The 19762-nt window shown below is 55.0% G+C and overlaps 2 protein-coding genes across 2 annotated transcripts; one reads left to right on the forward strand and one right to left on the reverse strand.

Moving 5' to 3' along the window:
* Window positions 1–2764: 2764 nt before the first annotated feature.
* LOC120648873 (heptahelical transmembrane protein 4-like) lies at window positions 2765–4238 on the reverse strand. Its single transcript, XM_039925513.1, has 2 exons — window positions 3876–4238; window positions 2765–3778 (listed from the first exon to the last, which is right to left on the reverse strand). Exons 1-2 carry the CDS (start codon window positions 4178–4180, stop codon window positions 2914–2916), a joined length of 1170 nt encoding a protein of 389 aa, XP_039781447.1. The 5' UTR covers window positions 4181–4238; the 3' UTR covers window positions 2765–2913.
* Window positions 4239–15802: 11564 nt separating this feature from the next.
* LOC120646972 lies at window positions 15803–17337 on the forward strand. Its single transcript, XM_039923540.1, has 4 exons — window positions 15803–16325; window positions 16438–16548; window positions 16663–16746; window positions 16902–17337. Exons 1-4 carry the CDS (start codon window positions 15927–15929, stop codon window positions 16935–16937), a joined length of 630 nt encoding a protein of 209 aa, XP_039779474.1. The 5' UTR covers window positions 15803–15926; the 3' UTR covers window positions 16938–17337.
* The last annotated feature ends 2425 nt before the right edge of the window (window positions 17338–19762 follow it).

A 19762-nucleotide genomic window follows, 5' to 3' on the forward strand; every position in this document is an offset into this window, starting at 1 on the left:
ATGATCGACCTATCATCAGGCACGCACGCCAGGAGCCGTCAGGTGAAGCCTGCAGAATCGTTGGCCACGTTCTGGATGGGAGGAGCAGCCCCCGCACTGAACATCTGATCCTGGACCGGCCGGGGCGTGTCCGTCCGCGGGAATCGGTTGGGGTGGGCTTGTCGCCGGGGATGCCGCGCTTGTCCCGTTGCCGACGAAGATTAGTGTCCAAGCAAGCCGTCCCCGTTGGGGGTTTGCTTGTAACCCCGGCGGGGGCTGACCGATCCGGCAGGACGCCATGGCGCCCTGAGGTCATGACAGGGGAAAAGCCGAAAAGGGAAGTCCCCGTTCCGTCTCCCTGAAGTTGGGGACGAGCAGAGGCTTGCGCCCGGAGCACAGCTTGCAGCTAGCGAGGAACGAACACATGGCCGAGGCCGGGAGAAAAGGATGGGATCAGAAGCTGCGAGGCTAAGCAACAGGTGTGTTCTTGCAGCGACAGGGGGACCGGCCTGGCTTTTGCGCACGGATGGGAATGGGATGGTCCCGGCCGCCCCGCGCAACCGCACGATCCTGTGCGTTATGGCGGACGCACCCGCTTGTTTTCTTGCCCGGGTGGCCGGGTTTAGTGGATTATTGCTCAAGTTAACGGAAGAAGTTGGCTTTTCTGGCCGGGGGCTGGGGCTTGGGGCCGCCTCCCGCGACGTGGCGCGCCCGGTCGCGTCGCTTTGCTGCTTGCTTCACTTGCTTCAGCCGGGGGCGTGCGCCCGGTGGGCTGGCGAGGTGGAGCGAGGAGAGGATAGAGATGAGCAGGGCGGCGCGGATAACTACCTGGGTGAAAAGCCTGGATCAACCAGGAACGCACTGGGGAATGGGAGTGCCTGAACCAAGAGCGCCATGCTGTACTTGCTCCAGAGAGATACATACGTTGGTGGCTCGATGCTGGTTGAGATGTGCGACCGTACCAGAACAGCGACAGTCCATGCCATACAAGCCATGGTTTTCGGTTGTCTGGGCTTTTGTTGTTCTCATGTGGAACGGAACAGGCCGAATCTGGTTGCCTCTCCGGCCTATATACATGGTGGGCCGCACAAACATCCTGCATATTGGGGCGGCCTGTCAGCTGGCATTGGGCCATCTGGGCCCGGCCATGCGCGCTCTCTTTTGGCGGAGGGAGGTCCGTGCGTTCGGTCAGTTTGACCCTACTCAAACCGGAAATTTGACCCTACAGAATCTTGCGGCCAACTATTAGATTGATGACAAAAAAAAAAAGATTGATGACAGGCATGCATATTTTCCTTTAGAGACAAATACTTTCCGGATCGGAGCAGTGGCGGTCGGCACGTCTGTTGTTGCAGGACACACAGGGCCTGATTGGTTGCCCGGATGGAGCCTTGGCCAGGCCCGTGGGGTGCAAGGGTCCCCTGATTGGATGCCTGGTTGGGGTCTGCAGCCTGGCTGGCGGCATGCAATCCGAGCGCGCGGGCCAGGCTCCGGAGATACGAAAAATTCGGCCGTTTCTATAGACCCTGGCTGCCGTGATGCGCGTCGAGTGTGTGGATGGACTTCCATAGTTGTTGGCGTGCATGTGTTCTTCACTCATCAGGGTAACCAATCATCTTCTCTGTGTAGTCTGGCTCTACTGACACATGCATCCAAACACAATGCTGATGCATGCTCCCAGCCAGGCCACGGAGGGCCTGGATCTCTAATGCGAGCCAGGCCGGTGGGAGAAGACAACCAATCAGGCCCACAGCAACCGGGCAGCGGAAGGCCCTGTTTGGCGGGGCTCCACTAGCAGCTCCAAAACCAGCTCTGGCCGGAGCCTTGCCAAACGGTGGTTCTGGCACCAGCTCCAGGTCTGGAGCCCCTCGCGGCTTACACAGGCGAGGAGGAGCCATGAAAACGTGGCTCCATTCGGCTCCGTGGAGCTTCTCCATGCTGCCTACCCCTTTTGCCCCGCGCGTGCAGCAGGTGCAGGGGCCGGCGGAAGCTCGTGGCCGGCGGTCTGAGGCGCGGGCCGCAGGTGCAAGGGCCGACGGGAGCTTGTGGAGGCAGCGGCGGCCGGCGGGAGGAGGCGTGGGCTGCGCGAGGAGGAGGCTCTGGCGGAGCTCGGGAGGTGGCAGCGCTTGCCAGTGGGAGGAGGGGTGGGCCGGAGCCGGAGCCGGAGCCTGAGCCTGCCAAACAGCCGCGAAGTATCACATCAAACCGCGACCCTGCTGCGCTACATCTACATGCCTGCCTGCATCTCAGCATCTGGCTGTAGCTCTTCAGATTCCAGCAGCCAAGTTCGCAGCCGTTCCGACGGAACTCGTTTTTTCTCACAAACTCCCCAGTGCCTCAAAATTGACTCGTCCACCCGGACTCCGGGTTGGCGTGCGTTTCCGACGGCGCCAACCCAGTTCGCGATCGCTGGCCGGCCCAGCCAGCGGCACACGCCCACGCGCATGGACTTGTTTCGTTCGCTCAAGTCCGCCGCCCCAGGCCCCACGGCATAGATAAGTCCGCCCGCCAGAAAAGGTACACAGCCGACACCTCCGCAATCACCTTTGCACGCTCGCTCGTGCCGTGCGGCCCAAAATGGCACAAGCCAAGCATTCGCTGCCGGATTTCCCAATGTCCGAGCCGGTTCAGTTATGACGTACAGCATTTTGTCGTGTCGGCATACGCTAACATGTACTCCTTTTTTATCTTTGCGGCAAAAGTGGAGAAAATAATCGATTTGGCTGGTGAAGAAAACAGAGATCGATTGGGTATCATCCGAATTAGTTTATTTGGTTACATTTCTTTTGCATTGGTACATGTATGTTCACTTTCTGCAAAACAAAAATGCAACAAGAAAACCGAAGGAAGAAAATCAATCAACGCCGAGTCAAAGCGAGAAGTAATCCGGTCAGATTTCTACAGCTTGCGCGCGTCGCCCTCTCATCAGTAGCCTCAGCACCCATCCATGTCCCTCCAGCCGAGGTAGACCAGGCCGGCGAGGTAGTGCGCGTAGGCGCCGGCGATGACGAGCACGTGGAACAGCTGGTGGCTGTGCCCCGCGAGGTCGAACCGCCCGGGCATCCACCGCTCGGGCACCCTGGTGGCGTACACCGCCACGCCGGCCAGGTTGCAGGCGCCCATGGCCATCTCGTACCCCGTCGTGACCACGGCCTCCGGGCGGTCACCGAACACGAGCACCTTGTGGACGATGGGCACCAGCCCCGACATGCCCATGCACGCGAACAGCCCCGCGCGCGCCCACCGCAGCTCCGGCCGCTCGAAGACCGGGAGCAGGGAGACGGCCACGGCGGCGGCGCCGGAGGCGGTGATGAAGCCGAGGTAGAGCGCCTGCGCCAAGGGGTCGCACAGGAAGGTGTAGTAGACGAGCGGGTAGAAGGAGGTGACGATGAGCCCCGTGATGCCGGCGTAGTCCAGGCGGAGGAGCACGTAGCAGGCGTGCTCCGAGTGGCACGCCAGCAGGTGGCACGCGCTGCTCATCAGCAGGCAGAACATGGCGCCGCACAGGTACGCGTAGAACGGCCACCGCGCCACGCGGTGCCCCGGTGCCGACAGCGCGGCGGCGGCGGCGGCTTCGGTTTCGACGGACGCGTCGCGCAGCGCCTTCACTATTGTGCCCGCCACCGCTCCGTCGGCGCTGTAGTAGCTCGTCATCAGCACCACTGAGGCGTTGCCGGTGATGTTGGGCAGGCGGCCCGTGGACGTCGCCAGGTGAGAGTGAGACGCCTCGTACTCCAATGGCACCATCGTGGCGGCGCACGCGGTGAACGCGAGGAAGACGAAGAAGCCAATCAGATGCCTGATGAAGGAAATTACCAAGAAGTAAAACGTCAGTTCAAGCTAGTCAACCGCCGGCAGTTGATTATTGGTGCTCCCGACGAAGAACGATCTCTTACGTCCAGACGTTGATGGTCTCGTTGTGGATGGAGAAGGCGCTGAGGAGCGCCTCCTTGATCGGCCACTCGCTGCGGTAGTAGTCGACGATGAACTCGTTGTGCTTGAGGAACTCCGGGAGCTTGTCGTAGCTGACGAGCTCGCACCTCCGGCCGCAGCACTTGTCCGTGGCGTCCTCGCCGCCGCAGTCGCCAACCTTGCGCCCCTTCATCAGGAGAGGAGATCTCATGGTCCTGGGCGCCACGGCATCCATGCCGCCGCCGCTCTGGACGGTGGTCGTCTTCTCCAGCGTCACCGTGGAAGCCATTGTTGGAGCTCAACTCTGGGACTTTGGAGTTCTCGCGCGCCACGTCTTGTAGCGCCACTTGACGAGGAGGTGTGTTTTGCATGTGGTTGCGCTAGCTTGCTTGTTGGGATATAAATAGGCCGGCGCGCGGCAGCCGTTGTGTGCTTGTGTGCGAGGTCGTTGGTGGTGTACGGGGACTCGGCGACCGATTGAACCGGTCCGATTAGTGGGACGGTCCAGTTTTTTGCGCGGGTTTAATCGGACCAGCAGAGCCGGGTTGCACGTTCGTCTGCTTCGGTGTACTACTACTACTTAGTCTACTACTAGTCAGTGCGCTGGGCTGACAGCTGCTGCTGCTCAAGCTTGCCCAATTCCCCGCCCGTGCGAAATGAGAATTGTCTGGTCAGACAAGCAGAGTTCACCTTTGGAGGCCTGCCCCAAGAAGAAAATCATCAGGGCACAAAACCAGGCCGGAGACGCAGATCACGAAGCAGAGCCTCGTCCGAGAAGCCACGCTGCCAGTGCCCACTGTGTGTTCAAGTCAAGACCTTCGGACGCTTGACATTTGAAAGCAGCAACAATGGCCACTGGTCCGGCCAGCACACCAACTAACGTGAGACACAAAAATGGAACCACATGTTTTTGGGATGCCTCTCGTGACCTGGTCAAGGTAGCACCATCACCACCAGTGGGGCTGGGAGGTGGAGCCCGCCAGCGTGCCTAGGAATCGGGCACGGCTCCTTGCTTCTTGGAGAAAGGCCCCCCCGGCCCTGTGTTTCTCCGTTGCCGGTTGGCACACCGATGCGTCTTATGCGAGCTCGACGCGGGTCCGCATAAGACAAGGCGTGGGAACCCCAAGTGGCAGCACTTGTTGTTGCCGATAGTGAAAGGATTGGTTGGAACTTCGCTCATCGGTGGTGGAACAGGGTTCACCATTTCGTTTTTCGGTAGAATCCCGGTGATCGGCGGAAACGGAATTCCGTTCCGGAATTTCGGTGAATTTCGGCGGATTTCGGACGAAATTTGTTGAATTTTGAATTTTGAAACGAAATATATCGAAAAATACCGAAATTTCGGATCCCGGTAACTAGCGGAAACGGAAAAAAAAACCGAAATTTCGGCGAAATTTCGCCGAAAAGTTAAACCCTGTGGTGGAAGTGCTTGGTAGTACTCTCAGGGAGTGAACTAAAAAAAAGAGAGATTGTTTAGTACTCTCAGTGAAGCTCTGGCGACCACTCAGACATGTCCCTTTGCGCTGACGATGATCTGTACTCGCCGGCGGGGGCAGAAGGGGCAGGTGGCATGTCCAACCGGTAGCGGCGGCTCGATCGAGGCCATGGTTAGCGGGCCGGAGTCGTGCGCCCGACCCCATATCAAGGTGGGCTACCGGGCCCGTTGTCGTCCCCCGCCGCCGACTTGACTTTTATCAAGACGGTGAGTTGGGCCTGAGGATCTTAAGTTTCTCCTCGCGGGCCGAGAACACAGCGGCGGCCTTTCCTCTGTTTCCGAGAAGCGCGCACCGCGGAGTTGAATTGAGTCCCAAATTCAGAGTCCAACCTGGAAGTCGCTTGCACGATTCAGCACCTATTTTATACGTTCCCGTGGATTCAAATCCTTATGGAATTATAGTTCAAGCACCTGTTTTATACGTTCCCAAAAATTTCAAGCGTGGTTCCAATGCCTGCAAGCAGCGCCACTCGTTCTCTCTGGCGGTCTGGCTCCTGCAGGTGCAGGCTGCAGGCGTCGTGTCAAGTTACCCTGCCACAGTGCTACTGTATCGGCACGCACTCCAGCTCAGCAGGTGGCGCTACTAATGCTACATGAGCCCACCGTACACGACAAGCCATATATACGGCCGTACGCGTCGCGTCCGGTACCTGTAATCTCGATCATGCATATATACACACAGGCGGTCGTGGCGGTGCCGGTACGAACCCCACCCCTGTTGGGTAAAAGATGACGACACGTACGTAGCGGAGGTATCCTTGTATAGCCAGCTAGCTGATGGTGTACGTACGTATACGAACCCCGGTACACGGTGCACGTACAGGGCATATCACAGCTGGGGCTCGATCTAGATCGAGACACGAGACAGGATGGGCGGTGCCAACAGCACCACCCAGCTGCATCGCATCACCGTTCACCGCGAAGAAATCGCGGGCGCACATGGAATGGAAGCCGTACGTTAGCGGCGCGGCGTCGATCGATCGGTCTCTCTCCGTGTGACACGGCTGGGAGGGAGCGATCCACGCAGGTCGGGTCGCGAGCACTCATGCCGTTTCTAACAAGTTGTCGATCCATGCATCATCCCAAGTAGATACTCCTAGCTAGCTAGCATGCACGGACGACGCCTGGAGCCTTGTCCCGCGAATCCGTTACGGCCAGCCAGCTGGACCTGCCTTTTCATGCATGCATGGATATCATCAGGATATCCTCTGACGACCGACGATTATTATCCGATCCTCCGATCCATCGCAGAAAAATAAAAGGAAAATGGAAAGAAAAAGGTTCTCATTTCCCGGCCCCGGTCGACGCACGTACGCGCGTAGATATGCGTACGCTAGCGGAGTATTCCAACCAGACGCATAGGAAAGCTCCAGAACGTGGGCGGCTAGAGAATTTGGCGACAGCGAGAGGAGCGTGCATGTATCTCCTGCCGACCGATGGCATTATTTGATCGAGATATTTTTCCCCCAACAATCGGGTAGCAGAAGCTATATAGCGCTAGCGGACACTAGATACAAGTCGACATGTGAGCTTTACGTATCAGCGCTAAAAGCTCATGATTGTGCTTTATTTGGTGCTGCCTGTGGCGAGAACGAAATATCTTCAAGCTCTTTTTTTTCGTTCTTTTTCTTTGTTATTTGGTTTTGTTATTACCGTCGGTATATGAATTACTGTATGTATGACGTACCACATTTCTCACCAGGTCACGTGTACACTCGGTACAGTGTTATTACTATCATGGACGCCACGGTACATAGGCGCAGGGTTCACCGAACCGCTCGGAACCGGACCGGTTACCGCGGTTACCGGTCTAACCGGCCCGGACTGGTTCCGGTTCCGGGCGGTTAGAAACCGGCCCAAATTCAAATTTTAAATTTGAATTCGAAAAAATGAAAAATTCCAAAAAATTCTTAAAAATACTTCAAGTTGCGACGAATCTAATGGTGTCAATTTTTTTCAAATATTCATTCATTTAGTATACTTTGCGAGCATTTGAAGTTAAACAAAAAAAACATGCATACAAAAATATACAAATACAATGTAAAAGTAGTACAAAAAAGAGTTGGAGGGTTCATTTAGGCTAAAACATATTATACAAACATTCATTTAGTATACTTTGCGGGCATTTGAATTTAAACTAAAAAAGAAAAAAAATTGAATTTAGACTAAACCGGCCGGTAACCGGTCAAACCGGACCGGTAAACCGGTCTAACCGGCCGGTTAGATGTTCGAAACCGGTATAACTACGGGTTTTGAATTCAAATTTGAGTTTGACCGGTTTCAACCGGTAACCGGTCCAACCGGTCCGGTAAACCAGAACCGGTGGCCGGCGGTTAGCTCCCGGCGGTCGGATAAAAAAACCCTGCATAGGCGTCGATTATTGTCGTCGCGTGCAAGTGGCAACTCAGATCACGCAGAGGACGCACCGCTACACAGTCCATTTGATGGATGAATGCCACGCTGCATCTACTGACTAAGCACTGTGGATATCCAAGATGTGTATGTATAGCGGCAAATTAAAGATGCAAAACAGCATAATATATAGGGAACGTATCAGGTGTAAACCAACCTCTTCGTGCAAACTATGGAAACTTCAATCTGAGTCATTGGATCAACATCCAAGAGGTATGGAGGATTGATTAATTTTATAATTTGGACCCGCTCTTGGATTGGGTAATCACACTTTTGCAAATTCCCCCTCCCACCTCTCTGCGCCCCTCTCTTTGGATGTTAATCTAATGGCTTAGATTGAAATTTCCATAGTTTGCAGAGGTAATCCAAGAGGTTAGTTTGTACATGATATGATATGTTCCCTAATATACAAGGCTGGCGTCGAGTCTATTATTACACGTACGTAGCTCGGGATCGGATCGAGAGGACCACCTGATGATCCGTTGCAGCTAGCCCCTGTCAGTACCGTTGCCATTTCGATCATCACTTGCTGGCTCCTGTTTTGGCTCGCGCGCGCGCGAGTGGTCTGACTCCGACGAATGCCCCTTTCCGACCGCCATCAGATAGTTAGCTTATAGTAGCAACTAACTAGCTAGTATTATTTCAGAATAAGAGATCAGCACGAAGGACGACGAGTTGTTCATGTGGCGCGCGACTGGCAATGGATCGGAGCGAGCCCATGAGAAAACGAAGGCAGATATACCCGTACTACTCATACGTGCACGTACGGGAATCGGCCAAGAATCCCGGTCTCGGAATACCACTTCCTGGTTGTAATATTAATTAACTTGTTTACATAATTAATTATATGATTGCATGATCGCTACAAATTAAAGCGGTCAGGCAACAAGCACACGGCCATGATGAGATTCACGATCAATCGACGTGGCGAGCTACCAGACGGTAGCGGATATCTTTGCGATATTTATGCTTCGCTGGCATGCATATATATACTTATCTGATGGCTGCTCCACACACATTGCGATCAAGCAGACGTAGACTATCGCTTTGCCCCCCAACCGAGTAACCACTTGCTGGTGACCGGCGAGCAACTCTGGTAGGAAGAGCAAATGTGCTGCCATATTGTAACGAATATGGCACCATTTATGCCATTTCGAGTGATTTTGGTGATCGAATGACAACACAACACTTGGACTAATATGATTGTTAAGATGATCATTCTCAGGCTTTTAGGTTCAAGTGATGACAAAGAGAAAGAGAAAATAGGCGTAGCAAGGCCCGAAGGGCAGCCCCTACGGGGGTTCCGCTACCCCGGTTAGCGGACGGGGGTCGAGGGGGAGCCGCCCCTCGCGGGTCTCAGGGCAGCGCCCTGAAAGCTCTTCGATTCAGGAGCACCGGAAGAACCGACGCCAGGGCATCGGAGCATCCGATGGTAGTCGGAAGAACCGACGCCTTGATACTTTGGTGCAGAAGGGAATCGAAGCCAAGTCAGCCTATAGGCACCGGTTGAACCGACGGTCCAAAATAGGGCATCGGTGCAATGGCCGTCCTTTGTACCAGAGACGATGTCAAGTGACCAGAAGAAGTTTCTTCAGCACCGGTTCAACCGACGGTGCATCGGTGCATACCACCGGTGTAATGACGTCAGCATCCAGGAGAAGATTCTTTCAGCACCGGTTGAACCGGTGAGGCATCGGTGCATTGCATCGGTTCAACCGGTGGTCTCTGCGTCAGTCGTCAGGAGTCCAACGGCTACTTCGTGTTATGAGTGACCGGATGAACCGACGCTACCCTGCCAAGAGGCATCGGTTCTTCCGGTGGTACGCAGATTTTCAGCTAACCGTTGGAGCAACGACTACAAGACTTGGTGGCCTATATATACGCCTCACCCCGGCCATTTGAAGATTGCTGGAGTTGCTGGACATCCCACACACACCCAAGAACATCTCCAAGCCATACAAAAGCATCAAGATCATATCCTTAGCCCTTAGCACACTTTGAGAGTGTTGTGTAAAGGATTAGCTCTTAGTGAGTGAGTTTGCAAGGCTTAGAGCCTTTGTGCTGTGGTTCATTAGTGAACCAAAACAAGAGCTTGGTGCGCCGGCACCTTGGAGCGTGGAGCTCGCCGGCAACGTCATCGACCCTCCGACTTGGTGTGGAGCGGCGACGACACCTTTGTGCGGGGGACGTGGAGACCCCCATCCTTTGTGGAGAAGCTCCTTAGTGGAACCCGGGGCCAAGGTGACCGTGATTGTGTTCACGGAAGAGACTTGGTGGCCGAGTAGCAATACTCTTAGTGAGTGCTACAACAACGTGGATGTAGGTGTGGCTTTGTGGCTAACCGAACCACGGGATAAACACCCGCGTCAAGAGTTTGCTATCTCCTATCCCGCTCTTTAAGCTTCCGCATTTCATTCTAGTAATTTGTATGCCTTTACTTTCATAGAATAGTTTCTTGATAGGAAAGGCTATAGGTTGCTAAACTCTTTTGGGATAGGGGTTTTACACTAGAACAACCTAGTTGCACATATTGATAGCATGTTTTAGTTTAAGTTTTGTGCAAACTAGTTGGAGCCATAGGTCTAAGTTTTTATTAGTGCCTAATTCACCCCCTCCCCCTCTTAGGCTAGAGCACCCGATCACTTTCACATATAAAGATTTAGTCGGTGGACATCAAAAATCAATCTCCAACAGAGAGAGCAAATGGGCTGCCATTTTGGTAGACCATCCAAATCTCCCCCTCCAATTTGGTGGTCCTCTATTTGGGCTGCCAACTGTGGAAGCCCCAATTTACTCAGCCTACTGGAGTGGAGGCTTATATTTGGGTGAGTAAAATTTAGAAGCGGACTTCTAAATAGACATTTGCTCACTCAAATTTAGCAGTCGGAGTTGCTCTTATAGATCACGCGGGGCGGGGGGAAGCTAAGGGAGAGCGTGTACAGGGTACTATATGGCATTTGCTATTTGCGATTGCTCAATTTAAACTTGTATTATCCTTCGTTCTTTTAAGGAGTTCAGCTACATTATTAGCGAGATACATTCTATAAAAAGGATCAGAGAAATTGTACACGCATGCACAAATGGACATAAAGTAACGCACCCGTTTTATCTTGCCGCATAGCGATTTGTTTCCACGGCCAGCAATTAACCTGTACAGCGGCAGGCACAGGCGCACAGCAACTGCATGCATGTGTGAAGATGGAGCTAGCCCTCGCACATGCACGCATGTTTTGTTGTTTATTACACTGCACGTCAGCATATGACTGTTACAAGTCGCCCGCACGTACCAGCTGGACTGGACGAGTGCCGCTACTGTCCGCGCACTGAGCGGCGTACGTGCGACCCATGCGTATGCGACCAAAAGGTGTCCATCGGAGGGGGGGGGGGGGGGGGGGGGGGCGAGAGCCGGCCAGCGAGGAGCGCGCGAGCCGCTCCATGGGGACCGTACGGCGTCGCACGTGCGGGTTTAATGCGGCGCGGCAAAGCACGTAGCATTGCTCAGCATGGCCGCTCCCGCGCGCGCGTGTGGGGTCATGGGGCGCCGTTCCGTGCCGTGGCGTCCTGCACGCACGCCCCGCATGTGGAGCCATTCAATTACGCCTGCGTGCCCGACGGCGAGCGGGGGCGGGGCGGGCCGAGCCGTCGCCCGGCCTCGGCGTCGGCGACGGCGTGGCGACCGGGCTAGCTAGCTAGCTCGGCGGCCGGGCGGGCGGGCGGCCAACTGTCCCGTGTCAGGTGTTACTCGCTGCATGCAGACGCTAGCTGCCCGCCGCCTTAACGGCGGAACAGTATCGGATCCAGTCGCCGGCGGCCGGCGCGGTGTCGCGACGCTCGCCCGTCGCGCTGGACGGCTGCCCGGCTGTGCTGGAGCCACTGTGTGGCGTCGTCCCCGCCAGATCCCAGTCCCCCATGCATGCATGCGTGCGTGGATCGACCGACGACGCATGCGCCGCAGATGCGCTTGAAGAAGCGTGCCGTGTACTGTCCCAATTAAAGCTAGCCGATCGGACGGACAGGCGGTACACGTGAGCCCCAGGCATCGATCGAGCGAGTTCATTCGTCTACAGTTTACTACCCGGCGACCGAGCATGCTGCAGATAGGCCATATTTGGTTTACACGATGAAAATTTTTTCACAAAAAGACGAATGCATGCATGGATTACTAAACAAAGTTTATTTGCGAAATTTTTTCACGTATGGGTGTAATTTTTCGAGACGAATCTAATGAGTCAAGTTTCACTATAATTGGCTATAGTGATGCTACAGTAACCGCTCCTAATCATCCCATAATCATATGTTCAAAAGGCCTCATCGGCTACAGTATTGCTACAGTACCATAGTTGTGGAGGTGTTTTTGTAATTAGATTTTATTTAATATCCCTAATTAGTGGTCAAAGCACCGATTTTTAGAGCAAACCAAACACGGCCATAATTTGGCGGCGCATGGGGTTGGTCTTTTCTTGTGCTTCTTGTTACGAAGAAAAATAGGAATAGTGATCAATTTATTCTAAATAATAATTAGATTTATTACATCATTAGTCAGTTACAAATCTCACGAAGGGACAGACCCCATCGTAAACAGACATCATTTCCCTCTTGCACATATAAATAGTGTAATCTAAACATCAATCAATACAACAACAATCAATCATTCGTTCCCCTTCGTGAACAAACATCATTTCTCTCTTGCACATATAAGTAGTGTGATCTAAACATCAATCAATACAACAACAATCAATCATTCATTCCTTCAATCCTTTCTCTCTTTCAATTTTCACTCTCAACACTTCCCTTGCTAGGCCTAGAGTGAGCGAGGTTGAAGTGTAGGCAGCTGATGGGGCTCGCGCTTGTGCAAAGCTCTGGAACGAGCCATGCCATGGCTGGCGATGGCGCCGGCCGGACCGGGCGTGCTGAACCTCGGCGTGATCTGGTCGACGCGCTTGCGTTGTACGCCTATTAATCGCGCACAACTCTTCTGGTCCAGTCCCAGGCGTCGAGCACGCGTCCGGACGGGCGGGCGGCAGCCGCGGCGTACGCGTGCGTGCTAGCTAGTAGCTACAGCCATATGAACCTGCCTGCCTGCGTGCATGTGACCGGTTTGATAACTGTGTGGGTGGCCTCCAGCCGTGCACGCATGCAGCGCATATGTACACGGACGGCAGCGACCTGCCGTCGCGTACGTCCTTGGGCTGCCTCTGATCTAGCCGCAGGCAGAGCATTGATCGGCTCGACTGTTCCGCTCGAGGCCGACGCGCGTACGCCCAGCTGTCCCTCGTGTCGTGCCCGCTACGCGCGAGCGCGAGTAGCAGCTGCAGACTGCAGAGGTTTTACCTCTGCCTGTCGTGTCGTGCCCTTTGCATGGGCCGGGGTTCAAAAACCATGGATGCGAATGCGATTGCAATAATGCATGCACACAGGACGCCGCAAAAAAAAAGGTACTATCTTCTCACGAACTAGCGAAGTGTGTATGTGTGACATCAGCATGGACTATTATTTTATACATACAAAATGTATAAATGTTATCTCTCTGAAATAATCTAAAAGTACCATCTTCCAATGTCCAAATTTGACACATACTAAAATGGAAAAAGCTACACCACAAGGTAATCTATAATTCATAACTAAAGCTTTGAATAGTTGTCTGCACATAACACTTATTCATAGAAATAAAACAGGATATAGGAATGTAACTATAGTGTGCTAATTTACGAGGACTGTACGAAATTGCAAAGTTATAATTATTGTAAATATTCTGTATGTGACTTGTATGCAAAGTTACCAGGAAATAGGAATGTAGCCCATGCAACCATGAGGTGCTATACGGTCTATTGATCTTTAACCTCAGCATCTTATGGAGTGACAGACATAATTTGCAAGGGCGGCGGCAGTCAACAACACTTGAGCCCCAATGTAAATACGTCTATGTAAATACGTGACGTGGGTGAGTTGATTAGAGCTGAATATTGACTATACCTAGCCCAAAACAGCATATCTAATTTTCATCCACACATGTGTGGTATTCGAATTAATTCAATATACTCTTGTTTGGTTTATGAAATTAATTATGAAGATTGGTAATTTTCTAACTAATTGAGTTGTATAATTGTGCGAAAGTATGTATTAATTGTATTATACATATAATATTTTTAATATTTTAGGATCCCATATTCCATTTCGGAGTGGAGCCCCAGATTCCTAGAGACGGTCCTGTATTTCCCCAAGCACTAATCAGTATGGTTGTTCTTCAGTCTGGACCTGAGCACTTCGGCGTGCATTAAATCTGCCAAATAGCCAGGGCTAATCCGGTTGGAACATGTATCTAGAGAAAGGACGAGCTGGATCATCAGATCAGCATGTGTAAAAGGAGGATGAACTGAAGCGCTATTACCCGTCCTGCGCACGGCTTTTCCGACGCGTGATTTAAACGCCAAAACCCTGGGCAGGTCCTAATCGCTGCGCGCCTGCGCCAGCCAGGTTGGGCCGGCCGAGAGGGTCCAATCTGTTCCCCTGGGCCCTGGCGGCACGCGCGGGCGTTTTCTCCGTGTCGTGTTCCTCTCTCGCCATCATCCATCTCCTGAGTGACCCCTGTCCACTAGCTGATGACTAGCTGAGCGATCGGGGGCGATGGATCGAGCTAGCAGCAGCTGGCGCCCCGTGCTCTTTACGAATCGCGACGGAGTAGTGCGTACTACAGTACTACTACGTTCACTAGGCTAGCATCAGCGGTTCATAAAAGTCGGCGTTGATGCGCACCAACCTGCCGAATTTACCCCCCGGTCGTCCGGCACGGCGATGTCACCTGGAGTTGATGCGTGTCACCTCACTTTGGGCTTTCAGCAGCGCACGGGCGCGCTGTTGCCGTTGGACCGGCGGAACAGTAGCGCCGATCAATGCTCTCGAGACCAGAAGAAACTGCTGCTTGCACTGCGACATTGCATCACCAACCAAAACGATCGCGATCACAACAGCGAACTGCTTGCTCCGTCCAGCTAGAACGCACATCGCCGGACCGGACGGGATCACGTCACGCCACAGGGCGGATCCGTCCCGTGCCCGTAGTCGTGCGCGCGCCCAGCAGACCGGCCACAAAAATCACCTGACGACCGGTAAGGAGATACGCCGGACGTACGCCAAGTACGTGGACAGCAACGCCCCTGCAGCCACCACCAAACGGAAGGGCATCATCCGGCGCCGCACCGCACGGCTCGCTCAGGTGAAATGGCCGACACGGGCGCGCGGGCGGCCGTGCGGCACGGCGCGGCGCGCGCGCGACAATCCCGGCACTGTGGAGCTGGCACCAACCACCCGCGCCGCGCCGCGCCGCGCGTTGCCCCCCGGATCGCCCTCCAAAATCCCGCAGGCGCGGCGCGGCGCGACCCGGCCGGCGGCCCATGCCCCCGTATGCCTCCGCTCCCACTAGCGTGGCGACGGGCGCGGTGGCTGGCGTACGTACGGCTGGGCGCGGAGGAGTCAGAACGAGACCGAGGCCGGCGTGGCGAGGCGCCCGCCCCCGACCGCACCCCGCGTCGCAGTTGCGTCCGCCCCGCGACGGGGTCCGTCCCGTCCCCTAGCCTAGCTGTCCCGCACGTGGTGGCTCCCGGCTCCGCCTTCCCGCTCGCCGCCGACGCCGCGGCCCCACGTCGCTTCTCCCCCACCTGTCGGCGAGGCCGCCCGCTCGGCGGGGGACCGGACCCACCGTCTCCCGCAGGCCGCCGCTCTCCTCCGCGCCGCTACTCCCTGTTTAATTCCAAAAAAAATTTCAAGATCCCGTCACATCGAATTTTTAAATACATGTGTGAAATATTAAATAGAGTTTAAAAAAATAACTAATTACACAATTTAACTGTAAATGATGAGATAAATCTTTTGAGTCTAATTAGTCTATGATGGGACACTAATTAACAAATAAAAACAAAAATACTATAGCGAAGCCCAAAAATTTTTAGGAACTAAACACACCCACGAGCTCGTGTACTGCGCCGCTCCTCTAATCAGTCTACTTGACCACTGCAGCTGAGCTCGCTCGTGAGGGGATTCGTTAGCGGTGGACGGGTGGGAGTAGAACCGTAGACAGACAGGGACGCCAGCCGTGGCATTGCTCGAGGGCGGGTGAGGGGAGGGAGGAGGGATGGACGAGGAGCTGGCGATGGCGGTGGCGGCGGCGAGCTCCGAGTGCAGCAGCGGCTGCCAGTCCGGCTGGACCACGTACCTCGACGACCACTCCTCCTACTCCCGCGGCACCGCGCGGTTCGACGGCAAGGCGGCGCGGCAGCCGTACTACTGCGACTACTCGGAGGAGGACGACCTGTCCATGATCTCCGACGCCTCCTCCGGCCCGCGCCAGCAGAGCTCCGCCGGCAACGACGTCGAAGGCGGTGGCGGGGCCGCCGCCGCGGCGCACGCCAATGCGGAGAGGAGAGGGAGGCGCGAGGCGGCCGCCGCAAACAGGTGGCAGAGCAAGAGGGCCGCCGCCGCGTCCCTGCTCGAGGACACGGCCAGCTCGCCGGCCTTCTTCGGCTACTCCAAGGTACGTGCCGGGCCCGCCCAAACGCCGCCCCGGCTGCAGTGCACGCACGCCCCTTGGCTTGCCTTTACCATGCGATCCATGATTGCTGATGCAAAGTTGAGTGATTTAACAGGCGATGGGCTCGGGAGAGGCCGCTGGCTATGGCGTGGCGGACGCCCCGATGATGGAGATCGGCAATGCGGCAGACTTCTCCTACGCCTTCTCCACCACGACGGGCTTCAAGGTGCGTGTGCGTCGTCAATCACCGGCTCTTGGCATCAAGCGGTGAACGGCTGAGACTGCTCGTTTGCGCCCATGGCGGTGACTAATTTGGTTACGCATCCCCCTCTTCCTGCAGTCTCCCTTAAATGGAGCTGCTTTCGGCGGCTACATGCAAATGCAGTACTCCCCGGCTCCTGCGAAGCCGATGCCGACGAGACAAGTGAGCGAGCGTTCCTCCCAGCATGCTGCTCTGTTTCTTGTTCAGACAAACAGAGTCAAAATATAGTAGCAGTATCTATCCTTGTTGGCCTGTTGTGCCTCGCATTTTAGTCTTATCTTACCAGATGAAAAATGGCTGGTGTGACATTTTCGCAGGTGTGCAGAGACGCGCCGGAGAAGAAGAGGTGGTGATTGCCGAGGTGCTGCTTGATCGAGGAGCTTCCGCCGGTGCCGGCTGGAGCGAAGGATGACCATGGGCCATGGCTCTCTCCGCTCTGCCTCGTTCCCTGGGTGCACGAGGAGATGGGCAGGCTGGCAGACAGTCTCGAGTGCGTTTGCAAATCTTCTTCAGATCTCCAAGAGATCCTCCCTCCTCGTATCCCCCATCTGTTTTGCCACCTCTCTCTGCCCCTGGTGTGTGTTTTCACTCTGAACTGTGAGCCCCTGTCCTGTTCCTCCTCCTCGCCGTCTGCAGTTTAGTCTCTCCCACTTTTTTTAGCTGTCATTGCAGTGGGAAACAACAACCTGAGGCAAAAACAAAACAAAGCGCGCCAACGTGAAATGGAAATCCCTTTTGCACCTCACGGTCACACGCTGCCGCTTTGTCACTGTGTGTGAGCATGATCCCTCCCGTCTCCTCTCCCAGCAGGCCAGCAGTCATCACTCATCAGTGGTGGGGAGTACCCATCTGTTTCTGGGCGAGCGTTGACGTCAACCGGCTCCGGTCCGGCGGATGGAACCGTCCACTGCTCACTTCTAGATATTTGCAACAGAAGATTCAGCGCGCTGCTCGCCGCCATGAATGCCGGCCAACGAACCAACGCGAGTGTCATTTTTTTTAAAGTACGCGAGTGTCGTTCACTTGTTTTGCTGTGCCGGAGCTGGTGGCTGAAGTGGTGTGAGAAAAAAATACTATTGACTGGTTGGTGGTTGGAAGTTGATGCTGAAGTGGTATAAAAGAAAAATACTATTGAGTTGGAGACTGTTGGAGCTGTTTGAGTTGGAGACTGCTGGAGCTGCCGAACAGAGTGATTATTCGGTAAATAATCTTAGGACCAGCCTGGACCTCCAACCAAGCCCCCCGTCCACTAAACAACAAAGGTTCCAGATTTCGTCCGTGTTGCAAGTTTTTTTTCTTTTTAAAATCCGCGTGGAGCTAGAACAGATGGCTGGGCAGTGGCCATGCGTGTCTTTAAAGCGGCGGCAGGCGCGGGGCAGCGACTGCGAGCCCTGCCTGCTCCCCCCACCATCGCCTCCGCTCCGGCCAGCGGCAGCTCGAACCGTGCGGCGCCACCTGCCGCGACGCCCGGCGACGAGGCCGGCGCGTCCCGCTGCTCGTCGACGCCGGCCGGCCCGGCAGGCTCCGAACATTTTGTTTTTCGAAAATAACTCGGAACATTTTGTACTGGTTCGCAAAACCAATGTACTAGCCTAGCCTCGGCCTGTCAGATACCCAACGACGACCGAAGCGGTAAGCATCTCTCGTTATGGCCGCTACTACAGTTGGGGATTCAGAGACATACCCCTGCTGCTACCCTGTCGCTGGGGGAATATATTTACAGTTTTGCTATTTATAAGTAGATGTAGATCGAGCAGAGTATATTTATTTATTTATTTATTTATGGGGACACATGCTCTGGTGAAATGAAGTGACGCACTGGTTAGTTGGTATGGTGGCTGGCTGGTGATCCTGTTCTTGTTGCTATTCCCTTTACCCATCCCTCTTTCCGGTTTTGCCCAGAAGGACGGCCGCCTAGCTAGGAATAAGTGCGTTCAAGTGACGACGGCACGTTGGCAACGGAGAAGAGAGAGGACTGGTGCCCTACTGTCACTTGCGTCATGCGCTCGCAGGCACGGTCGCTCTCGGAGCCAGGGTGGCCCGAGGAGGCCGTACCGAGGTCACGCGCCGGGATCCGTGCGCGCGCCGCTGGGAGCCCGGCGATTACCGATCCCGAACGCATCCTCGCTAGACTGCCACGGTACTCTGAACTCCCCATCTAGCTTCGGGGTTGCATGGTCATGGCTCTGCTTTGCACGGCTCTATCGGCTGGGCAGCACATGCATGATGGCACGAGTACGGCACCGGCTGAGCTGCCGGTGACACTGGTCTGTCAGCGAGTGAACGGCTTGTCGCGTCCGGTAATTCTGCAGTGATAATCGCTGCGTTAAGAATAATAAGGCCATGGCGTTTCCAGCCAAACCCAAACGGCGGCGACTGGTCCGTGCTGATCTAGGAGTGACTAGCTCCTGGAAGGGGGGCACGGCCGCGCGGTAAATAAACAGTCTCGCCGAGGATGCCGCCGTGTCGGTTGTCACTCCAGCTTCATTTACTCCGCCACCGCGCTGGCCGTGCCCGCGCTCAAGCGGCAGGAGGCGGCAGCGACGCGCGCACAGCACACACACGCGCGCGCACCACCACCCTGCGCACAGTAACCCCAGCGAGCACTGTACTCCTGGCGCTGCAACGACACTGTACACTCGCCTGCCTGCCTCGCCATACACGCCGCGGCTGGGGGCGGCTGCTGCTGGTGGGGCCGCCGATCGCGGCAGGCAGCGGACATGCCGTCAGCTTATGATGAGCGGTGGCCATCTGGCAGCGTCTCGTTAATGCGAGAATGGAGCCCCTTCGTTCTGCCTGCGTGAAGGCACGCTGCGCCTCTCTGTAGTCTGTACATGTGACCTCATACAGCATGAACTGACAGAAGTTATTGGACTCACTGTGATACTGTATTCGCTCCGAGATGTATGGTTTTTAACTTTTTATCCTAGCCAGAGCTTCATTTTCACAGTTCCTGGCAGCTGAAAGTAGTGATTTGGTTCAGAAATCTAGACAAAAGGGTAGTGGAGAAGAGCAGCACAGTGAGAAGCTCTCTCCCCAGGAATAAGGTGATGGATCAAGACATCCCTTGCACTAGCACAGTGAGGCAAGATTCCCGCCACATTCCCGCCAATGCCTCAACAATTTACAATGCGCGGCCACATCCAAGGCTGCCCCCTTGGATTTGGCTCCATCCTAG

This window comes from Panicum virgatum, chromosome 9K (genome assembly GCF_016808335.1).
Source record: "Panicum virgatum strain AP13 chromosome 9K, P.virgatum_v5, whole genome shotgun sequence".
Classification (NCBI taxonomy): Eukaryota; Viridiplantae; Streptophyta; class Magnoliopsida; order Poales; family Poaceae; genus Panicum; species Panicum virgatum.

Bases quoted from the DNA above. Each gene is read 5' to 3' on its own strand.
- LOC120646972 (XM_039923540.1), top strand. From the start codon at position 15,927: ATGGACGAGGAGCTGGCGATGGCGGTGGCGGCGGCGAGCTCCGAGTGC. The intron at 16,549-16,662 runs GTGCGTGTGCGT...CTCTTCCTGCAG, and splicing joins CCACCACGACGGGCTTCAAG to TCTCCCTTAAATGGAGCTGC. The intron at 16,747-16,901 runs GTGAGCGAGCGT...ACATTTTCGCAG, and splicing joins AGCCGATGCCGACGAGACAA to GTGTGCAGAGACGCGCCGGA.
- LOC120648873 (XM_039925513.1), bottom strand. From the start codon at position 4,180: ATGGCTTCCACGGTGACGCTGGAGAAGACGACCACCGTCCAGAGCGGC. The intron at 3,779-3,875 runs GTAAGAGATCGT...TTCCTTCATCAG, and splicing joins GAGACCATCAACGTCTGGAC to GCATCTGATTGGCTTCTTCG.